Source organism: Gambusia affinis, linkage group LG12 (genome assembly GCF_019740435.1).
Source record: "Gambusia affinis linkage group LG12, SWU_Gaff_1.0, whole genome shotgun sequence".
NCBI lineage: Eukaryota > Metazoa > Chordata > Actinopteri > Cyprinodontiformes > Poeciliidae > Gambusia > Gambusia affinis.
The window spans coordinates 6,338,981-6,359,593 of record NC_057879.1 but is presented as its reverse complement, the minus strand read 5'-3'; the positions used below and the strand labels follow the sequence as shown (position 1 = coordinate 6,359,593).

At 40.8% G+C, this 20,613-nt stretch overlaps 1 protein-coding gene across 18 annotated transcripts in view; it reads left to right on the top strand.

The window, feature by feature from the left end:
- ctnnd2b (catenin (cadherin-associated protein), delta 2b) overlaps window positions 1-20,613 on the top strand; it is a 185,682-nt gene that overhangs the window by 140,786 nt on the left and 24,283 nt on the right. For all 18 annotated transcript variants that reach the window (XM_044134898.1, XM_044134908.1, XM_044134912.1 and 15 more), the window contains 2 exons: window positions 6,527-6,740; window positions 16,134-16,320. In XM_044134898.1, coding sequence (XP_043990833.1) covers window positions 6,527-6,740; window positions 16,134-16,320 — 401 coding nt within the window. The remainder of the gene's footprint in view (window positions 1-6,526; window positions 6,741-16,133; window positions 16,321-20,613) is intronic.

The window sequence follows — 20,613 nt, the reverse complement described above, 5'->3', positions numbered from 1 at the left end:
CCTCTGCTGCACCACCTGAGTAGAATAATCAGGTCATTAAGGCTCTGGAGAACTGATCTACACAAGGAGGAGGTGATTAAGCCGTTTCATTCCAGTGTTTTGTACCTGTGGCACATCTAAAAACCTGCAGGACAGCGACCCCTCGAGGACTGGAGTTTGACCCCTGTGGTCTAGAGCGACCCAGCCTGAGTTCTGATCGATCTGAGCCTGATGCAGTACTTCTGGAGGGAGCTAACGATTAGGGTGGTGTCAAGGAGGCCTTCCAACTTAAACAAAACATTGTAGCTTACGACAAAACGTCTGATTTAGTGCGACACTTTTAAAAAAAAAAAAAAGCCAGTGAAAATATTCAAAAAAGCCTTTCAGCAACTATGAGCGCTTCATTGCCTCATATAATAGGAGGGAAAGGAAGGAAAGGGTATAAATAATTTTCAGCAATGCCAATTTTGTTGTAAAATATGTAAATTGTTATTATTATTGGTAGTAGTAACAGTAAAGTGACGCGCAGAGAGGGTTTGTGACTGAAGATGTACAAATATAGAGAAGCTAAAATAGAAACTTGTATTTCCCTTTTGGCCTTAAGTAAACAATGTAGTTGTTTTAAAAACGTTGAACTATGCTGTAAGCCATCCCATGCCGTTCTACAGTACAATGGCAAGACATGTATTTTTTCTCTCTCTTCTTTTTTTACTTTTAATGTTTGCATTTGCCTAATCTCTCTTGTCTTTTTTTTTTTTTTTTATTTAACTGAAACTCACGTGAGATCTTCCCTTTATTTGTACATGAAGTCCATGCATCTGCATTTCAGCCTCCAGTCGAACTTCTCCAAAGTGTTCGTGTTACTTCCATCGAGAAGAAACGTGTTGGTAAAATTCAAATATAACTTGGAGTGTAAATCTGCCGGGGATTTAGATCGTCGTCGTTGTTGTTGTTTTGGTTGTGGAAATGCGTTAAACCTCATTAAGGCCTAACGTCATGAACCAACGGGAAACTCCCGTTATTATTTACACTAGATTGTGTCAAATAATGTTTAACTCCTATTGAAAGCCACAGTTTTCCCAAAATAAGTACACACAGTCAGAATCCAGGCTGAAAATGCAATAAGAACGCGCGTGACTGTGTGTACATGTGTGAATCTCACTACCAGTGACTCTAATAACACGATGCATCAACAACGTCGCCACAGGACAAAACTGTGTTTGGTTTCACTCGCTTCACCTTTGAATCACCACAGATTTTCACCACTTTTTATTTTCCATCCCACCCTTACTTCTTTTGAGGCAAAATGTCAATTCACTTTTACAAATTTAGAGCACACTTAGAAAGTCCAGAGGATACTTACTTACTTACTTACACTTATTTAGCAACCCAGAACAGGGATTAGAACAAACGTAGGATCCAGAAAAACTACGTCAGCATCTACTTTTTAGACTCCTATTCTCCCAACCCAGAAAAGGAATCAGACCAGAGGATTCTTACTTATACTTTATCTACCAACCCTGAATAGGAATATTTAGTTTATTTACTTTGCATCAACATTATTAGCTTTTTCTTCTCTTGCTCTTTCTTTTGGTTTGTTATTTTGTTATTTCCTTTTAATTCCTGTAAAGCACTTTGTGTTGCTGAAAATGTGCTATATCAATAAAATTACCTTTACCTTCATCAAACTTTCCAATAACATTGCCGGAGCCTTTTTTTTTTTTTTTTTTTTTAATTTCAAAGTCATGTCTGCCTGAACTCGGGCGTCTCTTTGAAAGCCCGTTTCTCTCGGCGTCAGTCGTGGTTCTGCCTCTGCTCCGTGGAAGCACGCGGACTTCTGCAGCACAGCTGTTTGCGTTCGCGATAGAGCTGAAATAGGAAGACGGATAATGATCTGGAGCCTGCGGGGAGGGAAAAAGAAATAAATCAAATCAAATATGCTGCGCTTTCGTTATTCCTCAGTCTGTACCTTCTGTTGGTGTCAAAACAGAAGCATGGAGAAAACACACAACGGGGGACACTTTATATGCAGATGTTTCTGTCTGGAGAATCGTGTTGCCTGACAATGCAGCGCAGCGGCTGCTTTGAACTGGTTTCACTGATTAAATGTAATCAAAACAAACAGGAATCAATACGTCCGTTGTCAACAAGTAACCAGAACCGAGCGGCCTCACATATATTTGTGTAGATTCTTGACATAAATGCTAAAACATTCCAATTTAAAACACCACATATAGTAATGACACCCCACAGGCTCACCTGTTACACATTTGTCTGCACTGTGTCACAAACGTCAGTTTTTTGTGGTATAACAAATTTGTTTTAGTGAGTAATCGTTAAGGGAAAGTAAAATGACATGCTCTTCAATTGCTTGTAAATTCTGTTTAACTTTTAAGTGTGCCATTGTTTTCAGATTCCATTTAAAGGAAGGTCATTTTATTTGCGTGGCACATTTTCAGCAACCAGGCAGTTCAAAGTGCTTCACGATGAATTAGAGGACACGCAAACAGAACAAGAGAAAAGTGAAAGCATAAAAAGTTTACAAAACGTTTATTGGTCCCGCGTGTTTAATAAGAATAAGAATTTATAAACTCATAGGAGTTTCTCTGGATTCTTGATCTGATAAAAACTAAAACTACATCTTGGTTCTCCTGCTTTGAGTTTATAAAGTAGATGATCATAAATGTTGATCTGAGGTAATGAGTAGTTTCTCTAGATAAACTCATAGGAGTTTCTCTGGATGCTAAGTTTGTTCGTATTCCTGCTCTATATAAATATAAACTAAACGTTTCTGTTCTGGGTTGCTAAGCAGAATAAGAATAGGTCCTCTGGATCTTTTTTTTTTTTTTTTATGATGCCGCTTAATAAAGTTCAGTGCCACCATTTGTCTTCAGAAGTCATTTAATTAACATAAAGATTAATCCTAAACCAAGATCGTCAAACTCAATCGCTAATCGAAGTCCGAAACTACATTCTGACAGTCAAGGGAGCTGAAGATTAGGGTGATGGCAAGGAGGTCTTCCAACGTTAAGGTCTCATTGCAAAAAAAAAAAAAAGTAAATAAGTAAAGAGCTAGCCAATAAAGCCCTTTGAGTGATTACCAAGTGTAGAAAAAAATAATTTGATACCATAGTCAATCTAGATAAATAAGACTTTTGATTTGTCCTTTTTTGTTCAAATGTACATAAAGTTGAGGTTATCGATAAAATCGATAACCTCAATTATTGGCTATTGGTAATCGAGGTTATGGGCTACCTTTGTTTTATTATCTTCTGGAAGACAGCTGTGTCATTTCCAGAATTACACTGTTTGGTTAGATAAAAAAAATAACTTTTAATCTAAATATGTGAATAATAATATGTAGCTGAGAGTCTTCAAATCCTGAGCCGCGGAAACTCATCTTGTTCGTATTAATCCTGACAAATAGTTGCTCACACTCCCAAATATGTCGATGTGGTTTCTATCAGCTTGGAGGCCAAACCTGAACTTTCTAACCTACATTAATCACACTGCGTGGCAGATGACCACCACGTCGAAATGTGGTGGTGGCAGCATCAGACTGTGAGGACGATTTTCTGCACCAGGATCAGCGTTGAAGGGAAGATGGATGGAGCTAAATCCAGCGCAACCCGAGAGGAAAACCGGTTAGATGGTGTGAAAAACGTTTGTGCGCACGGCCCGGTCAAAGTCCGGTACTGACAGAATCCGTGGCGAAGCGTTCCTCACAGACTTTCTCCGTGCAATGTGTCTGAGTTTGAGCTGTTTTGCAGATGAGAATGTGGAAAGATCTGCCTCTGCATGTTCATTTCGACAATTGTTTATCTCAGAAGGGGAGGAGGGGAACGAAGTCGTAGCTATAATTACAGGAAAAGGGGTAAATACAAATTCACCCGAATTTTTCAGATTTTCATTTGTAAAAAAAAAAAAAAGGTTTAAAAACCATGTAGTATTTTCATTCTTCTTCACAAATGAATAGTACTTTGTGTTGATGCATCCAAATAAATAAAAATAAAAAATATCAAGAAGATTTTTGTCAAGCTGAGATTGCTAATATCCTGGCCACTGTTATATTTATCACACTGCTTCAATATAAATTATTCCTGTGCGACAACACAACTTCATAGCACAGTGCCCAGATGCTATAACGGCAGGTTGTAAATCTGACGACTGCCAATGTACTTTATTGTTATCCTGCCGTTATCTGTAACACCGAGACGTGCAAATGCATAAAATTGTTATTTAGTGCTTTGCCTGCAGGTGAGGCGATTAGTCTCCGTTGGAAGGGCGCTCCATTTGGCTCGTGTGTCTCTGTATGGCTTGCTGCTTCGCTCTGCATTAGACGGCCATACAGTAGGCTGGACCAGGACCCAAATTTGACTTGTCGACTCGCAGAGCCATACGTATGTTAAGGCAGATCAGATCAAAACAATGCCAGAGCTCACTATTGGACAACAACAGCAAAAACAGTAACTAGCTAACTATTCTCTAGCTGTGAAGCTAGAGAATAGTTAGCTACAGAGCTAGCTAGGTTTTGCCTGAAACCTAGATGTGTAGCTAGCTAGCTCTTTAAAAACAGAATAATGTAGCTAGCTAGCTAGCAAGAAACCATCAGAAAATGACATTCCTTCTTAAGTTGTTGTTTAGGAGGAACCCCTAGAACAGGGGTGTCAAACTCCAGTCCTCAAGGGCCGGTGTCCTCCAACTTTTAGATGTGCCCTTGCTGCACCACACCTGAATAGAATAATTAGGTCATTTAAAATACACTGGAGAACTGATCTACACAAGGAGGAGGTGATTAAGCCATTTCATTCCAGTGTTTTGTACCTGTGGCACATCTAAAAACTGCAGGACAGCGGCCCTTAAGGACTGGAGTTTGACACCTGTGCCCTAGAAAATGTACATTTTCTTAAATAGACAGATACTGAATGTACCACCACTTTCTTAAAACATGGTGTTTGCCGGCTCACTCTGTCAATGTGATTTTCTTCAGCCGGGGCAGCGACAGTGAGTGGAAGTCGATTCTGGAAGAATAGCTGTTAAAGGCTGCATATCTTGAGATGGTTTTTTACCTCCCAGCTGCATTGAATAGTTATAGGTAAAAAAAAAAATCTATCTCTCTTTAGATCTCCAACCTATTGAACTAAAATCATTAGCCATGGTACATTAATATGTCTGTTACATAATTTACTTTACACACAGAATTCATAGTTCTGAGGCACCACTGAATCTGACACGTATAGCCGCTGGAGAACAGATTCTCCTCGCGCTGTTGACACGTCGTATGTGCTGCTTTTCACTTTTGGTTCACATCAAAATGATCACAGAGGATCAAAATGCCCGTCAGCTGTCAGCCATAAAGAGCAGCGTTGTCCTTTGACGCCACCATTCTGCAGAGACATCTGCTTTTCAGGCCATGATTTCACACATAGTGGCAAAAAGTTACTCATGATGTTGTTGTAGAGCGAGAAAATGTAACCTCTCTACAAGTCAGAATCCTGTATGAGAAATCAAACCTTAAGACGATTACCAGTATCGGATCGGATGAAGCTGCAGGTGGTAGTTTTGGTTTGAAATAGGGTTGTGTTGCAATTTTTGTGTGATAAAACTCACACATACTTCACTTGAATGATGTTTGCATTAATGTTTGAACAATGTACGTTCAGTAGAAGAGTTACAATCTAAGGCCTCTCACAGTTTTTACCTTTTATTTGGAACGAGTGTCAACCCTGCACAGCTCCTCTTTTTCTGTTAAGAGCTAAAAACTACTGTTCATGGAGAGCAGCCAGTCTGCCCAGCATTTTTATTGTCGAAATGAAGGAAAGTGGTGTGGGCTGGACACACACGCACACATGCAAACACAGCTGATGTAGAAGGGGCCTTAAAATTTGAGGCATTTGTAAGTAGGGCCGTGTAATTGTATCGATTCTGCCATATTTATCGATATTTTTTCTCATAGTATTGATTTTTCATCTACGAGTATCGATACATTAAATCCTACTTTGAGTTTTATGTCAAATTCACATGAATGAAATGACAGCTGACACACGTGACATTTGACATGTAATGAAACAACCAGTTACAATTAATTAATTAATGAAGTGAAATAGATCAATTACATTATCTAACATAAGTGAATAAGAGAAAGAAGGTTAGTTTTCTGCATAGCCAAATATACAAAGCCACACGATTAACATTTAAACAAAGCAAATGCATAACAAATGTATAACAAAAACATTTATTACACCAGTATTGCACCATCAGTTATATTAATTCAATCCAAGTCTATAGAACTGTCACAAAATCACTCTGTCCCTCCAAAATCTTTCAGAAAATCTTAAAAATGTATTGAATATTGTGATATATATTGTACATGAACAGAATATTGCGTATCGTATTGTGTTGTGAGATTAGTGTATTGCTACAGCCCTATATGTAAGTCCGTTACTGGTATATTATTTTCCAGTTTTGATGGATAAAACATTCTGAAACCCGTTTTTTTGTACAAGCTCCGACGTGTGCAGCTCTTTGCTCTTTCCTTTGTGTGCAGATTCGCCGACAGGGCGGCATCCAGCTGCTGGTGGACCTGTTGGATCACCGGTTGACAGATGTTCACCGCAGCGCCTGCGGAGCCCTGAGGAACCTGGTGTACGGCAAAGCCAACGACGACAACAAGATCGCCTTGAAGAACTGCGGAGGGATACCCGCTCTGGTCCGATTACTGAGGAAGACCACCGACCTGGAGATCAGGGAGCTGCTCACAGGTACAACACACCTGTCGTCTCAGCATTTAACTGTGAACTGGAACAAAAAGCTGCTGCTCTTTCTACTTGGACCTGGATCTCAATAGCTGAAGTGTGCTTGTTCCTCCTCCTAATGGGGTTTTTGTTTGCGTTTGAACTCGGAATGATCCTTCGCATGTTACTTGCAAACATGTAATTTACTCGCGGTACACCTTGCTGCACTCTGAGAGGAGCTCCAAAAGATCCCCCCCACACACACGCATACACACACACGCACTCGCACAAAGAGATTGTGAGGAAACGTGAGGCTACAGTCACTACTGTGGCTGCCAGAGCTGCCACTGCACACGAACAAGTTATGAAATATGGATTTATGGTTCATTAATTTCAGCTGAGTGTGGGATGTAAATACAGAGTCATCAATCAATGCTTTGCTAATGTTTCCGTCACGTTGCTACATTTAGATTTTACACCTATTGTGTGTATCTATATCTATATAGATCTATATATATATATATATCAGAAATGACAGCTCTAAAAGAGGAATATGACTCAGTTCTTAAAGCTGATCTTCACAGGAAGTCCCCAGAGGAGGAGGGAGAGGAGGAGGTGTGTGTGCATGTGTGTGCATGTGTGTGTGGTTTTGGAGGGTGGGTGATTCCAATCCCAGGACTAAATGAGGAAATTATTGATTTCTCTTTGTGGCATCCACATTTTCTGAAAACGTCTTGCTGAGGTCCCAGACGTCTGAAACCTGACGTGTAGCCTGCAGATACAGATTTCACCTGGGAAACCCCAGCTAGAAAATCGCTACTGTTGTGTCAAAATGTGGACAGCTTTTTATATGCAGCACACACCACTTTAGAAACAACCATTTTTGTTCATTTTTGTCTGGAAAAATAGCTAAAGCACAGTCAGACCGGGTGGAGAGGATCTATAAATACCACCTCCTGTCACATGTTCTCACCTGGACTCAGGTCTGGGTTTTGACTGGGCCACTTTATGACAGGGATAGGTTTTGATCTAAGCCATTCCACTGAAGGACAAACCTCCACCCAGATCTCAAGTCTTTGGTTGCCCCTGGTTCGTTTATTCAATTCCCATCTACTCAAACCAGCTCCAAAACCCCTCAACATGATGCTGCCACCACCGTATTTTGCCCTTTAGGAGATGCCACACCTGTTCCTAACTGTTGCCAAAAAAAACAAAAAGCTAAACTTCACACTGAGACAATCCTTGGTGTTGGTTTGTCACATAAAATCCTGATGAAATTTGTAACTTTTGGGCGTCCTGTGGTAAAAGGTTGGAATCTTCAAGGCTTACAAATACAAAAATACTAAGGAGCAATTCCAGAAAAAATGCTCTTTGTTTTGTAAAATGTAGAGACTCAATAATGTTTTTTATAACTTGTTTATTTGAAGATGTTCTTAGTATGCTGCTGAAAAGGAAGTCATCAGATTTCCCCAGTCTTTGCAAATACTCCCCATAAGTCAGAGACCCCATACAAAGTTCTAGCAAATATTGGGGATTTATTTATTTTTTTTTTTATCTCAACTTAGTCATTTCTGTGTAAAATGAAAGCAAAACTATTTTTAAATACAGCATCTATAGCTTCCAGTAGGTGTTTGTTTATATGCTTTTTTTAAAAACTCTGATATTTTCCATCTTTGACTCGCGTGTCCTTGCAAACCCTCCTGAACCAAAAGCCGACTGCAGCCGTCCTTCGGGTCGCTCACTTCGCGCCGCGGGATTCCGGCCGGGGGACAGACGCGCGGAGCATCGATCGCGCCGACCGGCGTGACGTGAGGCAGCGCTAACGGGACAGCGAGAGGCTTCGTCTCCTGTCCCTCTCCCCACAGAGCGCGAGCCACGTGTTACGTTTCTGTACATCGTCTGACGTGTTTGTGAGCCTCGGCGGGGTGTCAGTCTTTCCGCAAAAAAAAGAGAAAAGGGGAATACAAAGAGTTTTGTATGCAGCGAGAGTGTTAAAGAAGATTACCATATAAATTAGAGCTGCGATTCCTGGCCAGGAGCACAGAAATCCCCTCTGTCACAAATGAATCAGCTCAATGACCGACCGGACGCACGCAGAACGTCCGGTCGCTCTGCGTGCGGTCGCTCTTCAGTGACTCTTTTCCTTCTGTCGCTTTCCCTCCAATTACATTTTTTATTTTTATTTTTTTAAACTGGCCTGTCTTTTTGGGGGGATTTTTTTCCCGCCCGTCTCTCCGTTGTCCTTTTTTCTTTTTAGCCTTTCGCCACTCCTCGGTATCAGCAGCCTCATCTGTTTGCTTCTCGTTGTCTGGTGAGCATTTTGAATCAGAATCACAGCAGGAAGTCCAGGTACCTGCCTCGTTGGCCACACACGCACGCACACACGCACGCCCACGCACACACGCACACACACACACACACACACACACACGCACACGCGCTCCGACCTACTCGTAATCACACAGTCGTGTGTGACAAACAGTCTCTGCCGTTCAGTCCCTCTCCTTTTGCTTCAGTGTAGTTACTGTTTCCTCTATAAAAAAAAATCACGTGGGTGGAATAACAAATCCGATTTTTCATCCTGCAGAGTAAATATTACATACATATTCAATGTGGATGTTCGAACTTGAACTGTACCGCCTCTTGGACGCGTTCTTTAGACTCAGAAGACTCCTTTCTGTTTGTTAAGCCCAGGTTTAACGTTCTGCACAGAATAATTGCGATCCGCAGTCGGCGTGTGTGGAATCCAAAGACAGACGAGGACAAGATCTTTTACCTTCATCTCTTACCTTACAAAATGCAACAGCTGCACACGCGCGAAAAGGAAAATACACACTTGCAATTTTACGGAAGCATCGAACCGCCAGAGCTTGGGAGCAGATTCAGGGTTCAGCGTTTCTTCATACGGAGGAAGTTTCTCGCTGGAACGCGACAACTTTCCCGTCACAGCAGGATGCTGTAGCAGGACTCATTAAAACAGAAAGCGTCTTGTTGTGAGATCATTTTTACATTGTGGTTATAACAAGAAACCGTTCTCGTTATAACAAGATAAAGCGAGAGTTTTATTTTTTAAGGAGATCGTTTTGTTTAAATGAGACGTAAAATATTCTCCTCTGACAGATCACAAGTTGTTAGAAAGAGGTGAAGGGAGATCTAAAAATCCCAACTTGTTGCTGTTTACCACCTTTCTTATTTAAAAGAGAAGATATTTTGGTTCTAATGAGCTGTGCATCTCGTTATAACAAGTTTCTTTAACCTCATTAAAACGAGCAAGCTTTCTACTTCTAATGAGTTTTGCGTCTCGTCATTACGTGGATGTTTTCACGTTTTTCCCGAGCTACTACTAAATTTCTTTCTAAGCTTGTTCACTTTTGTACTATTTATATATTAGTTCCAGCAATAATAATAATTTTTAAAAAGTGTCTAAACGTTTCAGCTGAACTCTTCTCTGGAAGAGGAGCACCTAGCAGTAATTTGTGGCCAGTTTCTGTTTTTTGTTAAGCTTTGAAGTGCTAATATTAGCACTTAATGGATCATTAATCTTAATGGATATATATCCATTAAGATTTCTTTTTCAGACCAAATATATGAGAAAATAATTGTTTTTGCTCTAAGTGGTCATTAGTCAAAGTCTGGCTTTGGCCATTTGAAGGTCTGGAGATGTGTGTGAAAACGTTTGTGTCCGACATGTGGAAAAGCGCAAGTTCTGAGACAAATTGTAAAAGCCCTATCAGTCACATCTCAGACTCTACAGAGACCCAAACCTAGCATGTTGGAGATGATGGTAGTAATTTGTCTATACAAACTAAAAATAGACGGATGTCCATAGTTGTGCTTAATCCAGCCGATGTTGTCGGAGGACGCCTCTAAGCGGAGAGTGCTTCTGTTCTGGAGGCTAAATCTGTGGACAGGATTCCAGTTGGGTTAGCAGCAGGCCTGCTGTCCACACCGTGGCAGAGAGTTTCTGGAAACCTGCCCTGAATTCAAAGGAGACCCATCGACTACTTTACCGGCTCTCTGGTTGAACTTCAGGACTTGTCGCAACATAAGGCGTCCGCCAGAGTGGCCTGTCCTTCCCTGACTCCCAATTCCTCTGAAACGTCGTGGTTCTGCTGGCTATTAGATTAGGAACTCATGATAAATTTTTATTTTTTTATTTAATTTAATTTTTTCCCCACCAGGGGGTATTTTGTGGGCTCTGGTGTCCCTTATTTGAAAGTAGGCTGACAGGAAAAGGGAAGGAGAGGTGGGAAGGCATGCGGCAAACGCCGGCCGGGTCCGGGAATCGAACCCTCGACCGCCACGTCGAGGACTGAAGGCCCCCAAATGTGGGTCGCGCTTTCCCCTACGCCACCACAGCACGCCCATCAATTTTTATTTTTAAATGTTTTCCCGAACTCATCCAACGATTTACATTTCTTCCCTTCTCCACTTTAATACATATTGTGGGATTTTTTGTATTTATTTCTTTTTCCCAAACAAAGATTTGCTGACACCGGAGGAAAATCGCCTCTCACACCGTTTATGACACACCATCACCACTCTGGAGCCGTTCCAGCTGTGAGAGTGTATCTCACGCCTGAGCGGCCTTCTGATTGGCTGACCCGTAGCTGAAAGGGGAGCGGTGGACTGGACCTGACATTGCTGGGAGTACCCGAGTGGAAAAAAAACAACAGATAAATCTTGGATAAACTGAGTAAAACGAGTTGGATAGTCAATAGAAACATAGATGTATAATGGCTTCGTTTAGACCTGGAATCATGGATTAAAAGATGAAACTTTAAGAAACGAGAAGTGTTCCGTATCTTAGAAAATGTTTGTTTTTTTTTTAAATGAAGCAGCACTTTATTTATACTAAATATCTGTAACCAATTGAATCTGTTAATGTAATATTTTTTATTTACATTGTGAACATTTTTGGATAAAAAGGAAGAGAGCTGACGACTCAGAGTGCCGTCAACATTTTTCTACTTTCTACGTTTTATTTAAAGCCAAACAAAAAAAAAAAAGAAAAAGTCATCCTCAGACAATGCACGAAGATGTGTCTGTCATTGGAGGGTTTTCTCATTCGTCATGAAGACCAGCTGTCATCCTGGGGCCGCTAAAAGACGTCACTAGCATATAAAGCTAAACTGTACATACAGTGCCTTGCTAAAGGGTTCACAAAACGCTGCTGCTGAGCCTCCAAAGATCCTTTTTTTAAATGTTTCTCGACCTTAACCCTTTAACTGTCACGCCAAATACTGTCATGTGCAGGTGAATGGGTCAATGGGGACACCGGCGTCCTCATGGCAGTTGAAGGATTGAAGTAACCAGAGAGACGTTGATTAGATTCTGTACGTGAGGCAACAGTTTTCACTATGACGAAAACTGTTGCCTCACGTCAAGCGCCTAAAAATGCTTGAGAATTTCAGTCGGAACAATAAGAGGTGAAACAGGGGGTAGTCTGGGAGAGCCAAAGACGCACAACGCCACGAAAACAGAGAACCGTGACAGGACGACGAATCCAAGCAAACTGCAAATCAAATGGGAAATGGCTCCGGAGATGAAGAGCGATAGTCGACATATTCATTTCCCCTCCCTCTCGGTAGCGGCGCGTCCGCTGCCTCCTGTTGCCACTCATGATGTAAGGCTCTGGCAATTAACCTCCTTCATCTGTCAGACACTCATTGCTCTCTCTCTCTCTTTCTGTGTGTGTGTGTGTGTGTGCCCCTCGCCGCATGTCTGTTTGCAGCGCCGTCCGTTGAAGCGGTCGGCGGGTTTGTGAGTGCGCGCGTTTCTGATCAAATCTAAAATCCTGTTGCCTTTCACCTCGGAGAGATGATGTCATTCTCTGCACAGCGAGTGGCGACACTGGCAAACAGCTGAACTTCCCCCAGATAGTCAAGAATCTGCCTTCGCAGCTGCAGCCATGACATCATGCATTGCATTTCTAATTACACAAAACGTAGTTATTACCTACCAAAGCGGGGCTCAGAGGGAGATTTTATTATTTTTCTTTCTCATTAAATGTCTTTTCTGTTTTGTTTTGTTTTGTTCGTTCTACGCTTTAAACGTCCTCTCACAGACACCGGAAAATACACGCAAGACTACGCGCAGAAGGTGACGTCTCTCTGGTGGAAAGATTTTAAAAGTTATACACTTAAACTTCAGAGAACAGAACTGTGAGATCCGTGCGATCGTCTCGCTGAGCCCTCCGGTCGTCAAAACAGACGTGCAATCACATGACTGAGGGTTTTGTTGGAATAAAACTCTGTCAAACGCTACAATACAGAGTTTCTGTAGAAACATTTCTTTAAACTACACCGTGCAAAACACTTGCTTTGAGCAGTGAAGACATGTTCTGCATAATTATGGACAAAATCAAATGTCGTTTTTTTCATCAAGATAGCAGAAAAACTCTCCAATCTGCACACTTCACAGATAGATGCCACAGAAAAAATGCTCGGCACATACAATTTTTTTATGATAATTGCACGTACTGAGTGGTGTGTGCAATTATCAGACCAAAACCGACAACACAGCAGTAACTGAAGCGGAGAAAGTTGGGAGGAAACAAAATATTTAAAGCCCTCTATGTTCAATTGCCAGAACATCTGTTTCCGAGGAAAAACACCGACATATCCGGTGCTGCCCTGCATGTAATACATATTTCAGAATCAACTTTATTCGCCACGTTTGTGGGTCCAAACAAGGAATCTGATTTCAGTTTCATCATTAAAGCACAAAGAGACATTTAGTGAGTAAAAAACCACGTGGATAGGAAGGAACAATAGCAGCATTTAATAAGGGAGTAGGAGTGTGTGCCACCTTTTTTGCATCACACACACACACACACACACAAATATATACATTTCTTACCCAAAAGAAAAGCAGTCTACCAAAGTTTGACATTTTGAATGTTTTTAATTAATGTAAAGCTTTATGTTTAACCCAACCACTCAAGCAAACACCTTCACCTGAATTTCTGTGCAGCCAAGAATGACGATTCCCTCAGAAAAAAATCAACCCTACTTCAAGTTCAGATATTTATTTTATGGCTACATGATTTTTTTTAAAAAAGTATCTATCTAATGAATGTCTTAAGAAAAATAAAAGTAGGATCCTTCAGAAAAGGATCTAAAATTTAGCTGCACCAGCAGGAGATCCGTTTTGTCCCGATCGCCACGAGAAGCTGAACTCTCTAAACGACGGAGCCAAAAGTAATTTTGCAAATGTGTTTGACCCACCAAACAGAAGCCGTCCGCCTTAAAGAAAAAAAAAAAGTCCAAAGTGCTGATGGGGTCAGCTTTGATTTGTCAAGGGGCTTAGATGCAACACACACTTTAAAATAAAAAATGAACGCACACACGATCAAGTAAAAAAAAATAAAAAATCCTATTTACAGATAAGAGCTGTAATTGCACAGGCACTGTTGAACCGAGGGTGAACAGCAAGAGGCCTGAAGAGCAGGACGCCTGGCTCCAGACGCGTTAAACGCTCACAGATAGAAAGGATGCATCGCCACCACGGCTGTAATTACTGTCATAAAACGGAACGGGGCCGATAATGTACAGATATGACTACGGGCTGACACTGAAAAGGAAAAACATATAATTACACCAATACACAGATTGTAAGAGAAAGGTCAACGAGAGCGACGATGTGCTGCATCAGCGTTCTGGTCGTTTGTGTACGCATTTATGACACTCAGGAAGTCAGTGGTTCATAGTAAAATACGGTGATTTCCCTCTTTCCCCCACTCTCTCACCCCTTTTTTATTTTCTAAAACCTTTAGCATGCTTGTTCCAAACAACAAGAGAGGTATTCTCCAGAGAAAGGAGGCCCTTTTGTCCGTTCTGGTCAAAAGTGTTTTGTAGTTTCTGGCGGCTGGCGGTGAGGGTAATTGGTAATTGGTAGGCAGGAGAAAAACTCCACTTTCTTGGTTGGCTGGTCGCTACCCGGTGAATTCAGGAGAGAATTAGGGGGAGGGATGAGGAGAGCTGCAGCGGTTCTTCGTTGAGTGGATTTACTGTCTTCACTTTTCCTTACACATACCATTTGTGTGGTTTAAAGAAATGGTGTTCAGAATTGCGTTTGGGTGGCGACATTCAAAAAGGTGCAGAGCAACAGACATGGGCAATATTTTAACTAAGGGTGCACAATATTATCAGCACGGTATCGGTATCGGCCAGTATTAGCAGTTAAATGTAATATCAGACATCAAAATAACTCACGGAAATAAAAGCTATTTTTTTTAATGAGACAATAAAGCCTGCAGAACAGCTCAATGTTTGAGTGTCATCATGGTCTTAGAGAGAGTAAATGTCATGAATAAATTTGACATTAAACATAATGCAAGTTAAAAGTGTTACATTTTCAACCTCTTTCTTACCTTTTTAGTGTTTGCATTTGGTAGCAGGCTAAACTGACAAAGATGATGCAGTATTTTAATCCACAGTAGAAAAAACCTTATAGTTTCAGTAACTATCTATAGGAAAACAATACTGATATTGGTATTGGTTATCGGCCAAATGAGATTTAGTGTATCGGCGTATCGGATATCGACCAAACATCCGTTATCATGCATTCCCAATTTTAACAAGTTAATGGTATTTGCACAGTTAAAACATTGTAAAATAATTTTTAAAAAAATTCTCCTTAAAACAGAAAAGTAAAAACTATTCTTATTGCAGCAACATCTGTTGTAAAAAAAAAAAAAAAAAAAATGTGTTCATTGATTTCCTGCAGAACATACTGGAGAGATTTTGAAATGGCTGCTAGCATTTCTAAAACCTAGCATGTCCCACGGAAGAAAAAGGTCAAAAGCTGCGAAAAATTTTCTACTTTTCTTTGTTGGGCCTCTGTGTTTTTTTTTCTTTTGAGACTCTTGGTCATTGCATCATGCCATGCAATATAGCATAATATTCCTATACTTCCATTATTTTGTATCCCAGTTGCCAGCCAATCCCTAAAATCTGTAAGGTAAACACTCTGGAAACGCAGTTGTAGTTTCCAAGCTCTTATTCCACAGAACGTCCTTCCATTTTGAAAAGGAACAATAATTAAAGCTTTGCACTAATAATATATGGATGGTGTCAAGCTGAACTGCATGTCTGTCTGTATTCACATCATTCTTATTCTTTATGGGCCATATTTCTAGACTTTTGTGTGCTCAACCCCTGATTGAAAGTTTCCAACTGGGAAATTGATTCTTACCCGATTTGAGCCATCGTCATAATCTGCTCTTACAAGTGTTAAATGTTTGTTGTATTGGAAATTTTTTTTAATGCCAATATGGCTCTGATGTTGATCTCTATACTAAACCGGTAGTAGACATGAACACTAGGTCAAAGTCCACACTAAGGTCTTTCAAAGGTTCCAGGTCGACTTTCTGCATGTTCTCCGTTCTCCTCCATCTCTGCTCTGGTTCGTCCGCAGGCGTGCTGTGGAACCTGTCGTCATGCGACGCCCTGAAGATGCCCATCATCCAGGACGCCCTGGCCGTGCTGACCAACGCCGTGATCATCCCGCACTCGGGCTGGGACACGTCCCCCCACACCCAGGAGGACCGCAAGCTTCACCTGCACTCCTCCCAGGTCCTCCGCAACGCCACAGGCTGCCTCCGGTCAGTTCTTGGTTTTCTTCTTTCTTTCCTTTTTTTTTTTCTTCTTTTGTCTCCGTCCTGTACCTCAGATTTCTAGTGGACACTTTGCAGAGCTTGTTTTGTTGTACACTTCTTCTTCTTCTTCTTCTTCTTCTTCTTTCCTCTCTTGTTAAGCACCCAAACAGAAAAGAATCTGTCAGACTATATATAACACAGTCATATATTTTTAGAAAACATCCAGTGTTATTTATTTTATTTATTATTTTTACCAGTCAACACTCAGAAAACTGAAAGGCTTTGCTTCATTTCTGATGACTCACCAGTGTAGCTGCTCGGTTTCTCGTTGGCAGTTTTGGAAAACGTGGGGCTGATACAGACTGTCAGTGGGCAGCTACTGGTTACAGCCACTCAGGCACATTTACTTGTGCAAAAAATGATTTTAGGAGTTATGGCTACGCACGTTGCTTCTCAGTTTTACTTGAGTGGCATCGCCACTCTTACTTGAGTGAAATGTCTGGAGATGCTGAGTAACTTAAGCGAGCGAAGAGCAAACACGTTTTAACCAGAAATGCAGCAGATAGACACAAACCTGCAGCTTTACATCAGCGTGAGACGTCTTATTTTAATGCTCGGTTTTAAATATGCTAGTGTGTTGAATTCATGTTATTTTTTTTATTTTTTTTTGTGTGTGTGTGTTTTGTTTGGGTTACTAGAATTTGCACATAAATTTAGAATTTTGTACGTCTGATATTATTTAAAAATGTCAAATCAAATGTTTTTTTGTTTTTTTTTATCAGTTTCTCAGTGCTTGAATAAACTTTTCACCAAATACTTTTTTTCATTCTACTTCAGTGAAAATATGTCGAAACACCGCAACTTTTACCCAAGCCCAATTTTTATGGGTTCTACCACCGTTTATAATGCTCTAACTAAATATACAAACTGAACTGATTATACAGCTCTAGACAAAAATTAAGAGGCCATTTAAAATGATCCCACTCTGATTTTGTGTTTTGTAGGTGTTTGTTTGAGTCGAATAAACTTTGTTCTTTTATTCTATGAACTCCTGACAACATGTAAATGTAGTATTTATTTGCAGAAAATGAGAAGCGGTCAAAAAACCAAAAACGATGCAGAGCTTTCAGACCTCAAACAGTGCAAAGAAAACAAGTTCGTTTTTTTTTTTTTAGAAACAGCAAAACTAATGTTTTAGCCTTTAGGTTGAGAGTATCTCCACTTTTAAAATATACAACGCCACATAACATCAAAGCTGCCTTCCTGTGCTTTTTAGAAAGACTTGAATTGTGCTCTGAACAACAACAACAACAAGTTCTGCAACCACTTTAAGTGTGACAGCCCACTCTTAAATGAGGAAGCATCCATTTAGCTCTCTAAAATGTCTTCATTCATCTTTGTTCATCTTAAATATGAAACTCCACGATGCCACACTGATTAGCCTGTATTTTCTGACAGGTTTTCTGGTGAGACATCGTCACGAAACAATATTTAGTTAAAAAAAAAAAAAAAAAAAGCGCTTTTAAATCCAACCATTCTTCCATCCATCCATCCATCCTTTTTCTTTATCCTTCATTCTTGTCTGTGGTTTTGTGCAGGCTACATTAAAACCCTGACCACCTGTGAAAAAAAGAAAAAGAAAAAGATATGCCCCATTACTTCCTGTTGAAAAGAATTTCTTTCATGTTTAGGCTGAAAAATATGTAAAAAATGTGCAGGAACCCTGACGGAGAGTTTTTCTGCATATTTCCGGATACAAACGGGGCAGAATTTGGGTGAAAATAGTGGCTTGAGCGAGACTCCGTCTCATTCTCCACACACAAACACACACAGCAGGACTCTAACTGCGTGCGTGTTTGTGTGTGTGTGTGTGTGTGTGTTTTCTGTTTGTCTCTCTGTCACTGTACACTTGCGGGGGGAGAAAACAGGACACATCTGGTACAGTGGTGCGTGTGTGATATTGGGTCTGTTGGCGAGCGTGTCAGTGCCAGATAACTTTGAGCCGCTCGCCTCCCCAAACTCGAAGGCCTAATTCATCCTCCTCACGCCTCGTTAGGGAATGCTGGGAGTCTGATTAAAGATTGAATATTTCATGGCGGGTTTGGTCTATCGCCGGCCACCTGCTCTCTCTTTTTCCTCGCTCGTTCCGTCTCCTATTATCGTCCGCAATTTCTCATTTTCCCCTCTCTCTGTTTACCCCCTCTTTGGTCTCTCTCTCTCGTCACATTATCCCGATACTTCCTTCTCCACCGTATTTTGCCCTCTTCTATCCGTTTTCCCACTGCCTCTCTCCTGTTGTGTCGGCTAACAAGAAAATCGGGAGTTTTGCGCAGAGAACAGGGGCAGATACGACGCAAACGTCACGGCGGCTAATAAAGAGCATATTAACCCATTTACTTTGAGCTTTTGGAGGCTTTCACCCCTCTAGGAATCATCAGGCCTTTTTAACTCGCTGCTTAGGCAGATTAAAGGGCTCTCTGTTATTAAAAGTGCAACAAATTGCTGTCTTTATTAGCCCGATTCCCACTGCAACAGTTTGCGCGTCATTTTCCAGCCCTTAGGTAAACTAACACGTAGATCACGTATTGGAACGCCGACCTTGAATCTTTAATGCGCTGCCCGCTTTCATTTCGGCGTGAGGTTTTCTCTCTGTGGCGTATGGACCGGGATGCAGAACCTTACTTTTCACCGAATTATTCAATGAGTTTGTACTCTTTAAAAAAAATAAATAAATTAAAAAAAAAAGCTAAATCCCGGCTTCCACACCTCTAGAAGTGAAACTTTGAAGCTTTTAACAACCTGTAAAAACTGTTTTGTAATTTTATAGCGGTTTGAATATTCATTCATCCGTTTATTTATTTATTTTTATTGTGTTTCGATTGTATGTTGAGGGCAAAAACGTGATAAAAAGGAAGTTAAAATATATTTTTGAGTTGGACAGTTCAGCGTGAATGATCAAGATATGATGCGTGAGAGCCAGCGATCACAACAGTGTTATCATTTTTAACAATCGGCAAAACTTAAATTCTGTTTGGCCACACGATGCTCTTCGTTGGACTTTGTTGTTCAGGTACGCAGGACTAGTACTAACTGAGATGTAAACATAGATATCAGACACATCAATGTCTTCTGTTCTCGCAAATGTCTTTTCACAAACATACTTCTAGGAGTTAAATGTGTCTGTTTAAAAATGAGCCGCAAAGTCAGATGCAATAAAAAGGAAAACCCTGGAGGCCTTTTCCTGTTATCGCTTACAGAGAAATCTCCCAGACTTAACCATCCCAGCTCTGAATCAGCACCAGTTCTAGTCTAGTCAAAACTGAGACCACAACATGGCAGCAAGGGTCCTCGCAGAATGCTGCCTGTGGGGGATTTGTGTTTCACGGACTAAGACTGCTGACAAACATCCAGGAATGACCCCTCGAAACGAAACGGCACCAGGTTTCCTTCTGAACCTGTACAGCCTTTCACTGCAAGGAAAATGCAGCATTTCCTACTGTAAAATCTCATTTTAAGCAAATTCCACCATGTTAGGCCTCCACTTTGCACAGTTATTCAAAATGGATGGAGAGATTTTTCTTTTTTTTGTGGCAGCAGTACGTTAGGAGTTAAATCCCATTTTGATGTGAGTGAAAAGAAGCTCACTTTTAGCCACGGCGTTATCTGTTGGGTGTAATTTCTTATCTGCCTTGTTATTTTGATCCTCTACGCTTAAAGATCAAATAATGAGAGATAATCTTGCAGCTCGGCTGCATTGCAAAGGAATCACTTCAGTGGAATTCATTACCTCTAACCAACTGAGGGTAATTAATTTCAGCCTATTAATAGACAGGAGGCCAAATCTAATATTGGAGAAATCATATGCTTAAAGCCGGTTGAAAGTGGATCTTGTTTGTTACAATTTGGATGTTTCAGGTGGCTGTTTATTCTGATTTTGTCATGTTGTTCACTGAACAGGTTATGCAGCTCTCTGACAGTATCCTGCTGCGTGGGTGTGTGTGTGTGTGTGCGTGTGCGTGTGTGTGTGTGTGTTCTGGTGAACTTGCATCACGACTCGAAGCAAATAACAGCTTGGGGGGATGCAGACTCAGAGGAGTACAGTTTGTCAACAACCTTGATATATATATATATATAGATATATATATATATATATCTATATATATATATATAAAAATTCCCTTCTCACCCACCGCGGGTGGTGATTCTTCTTCCTCTTAGCTCGGGTCCTCTACCAGAGGCCTGGGAGCTTGAGGGTTCTGCGCAGTATCTTGGCTGTGCCTAGGACTGCACATTTCTGGA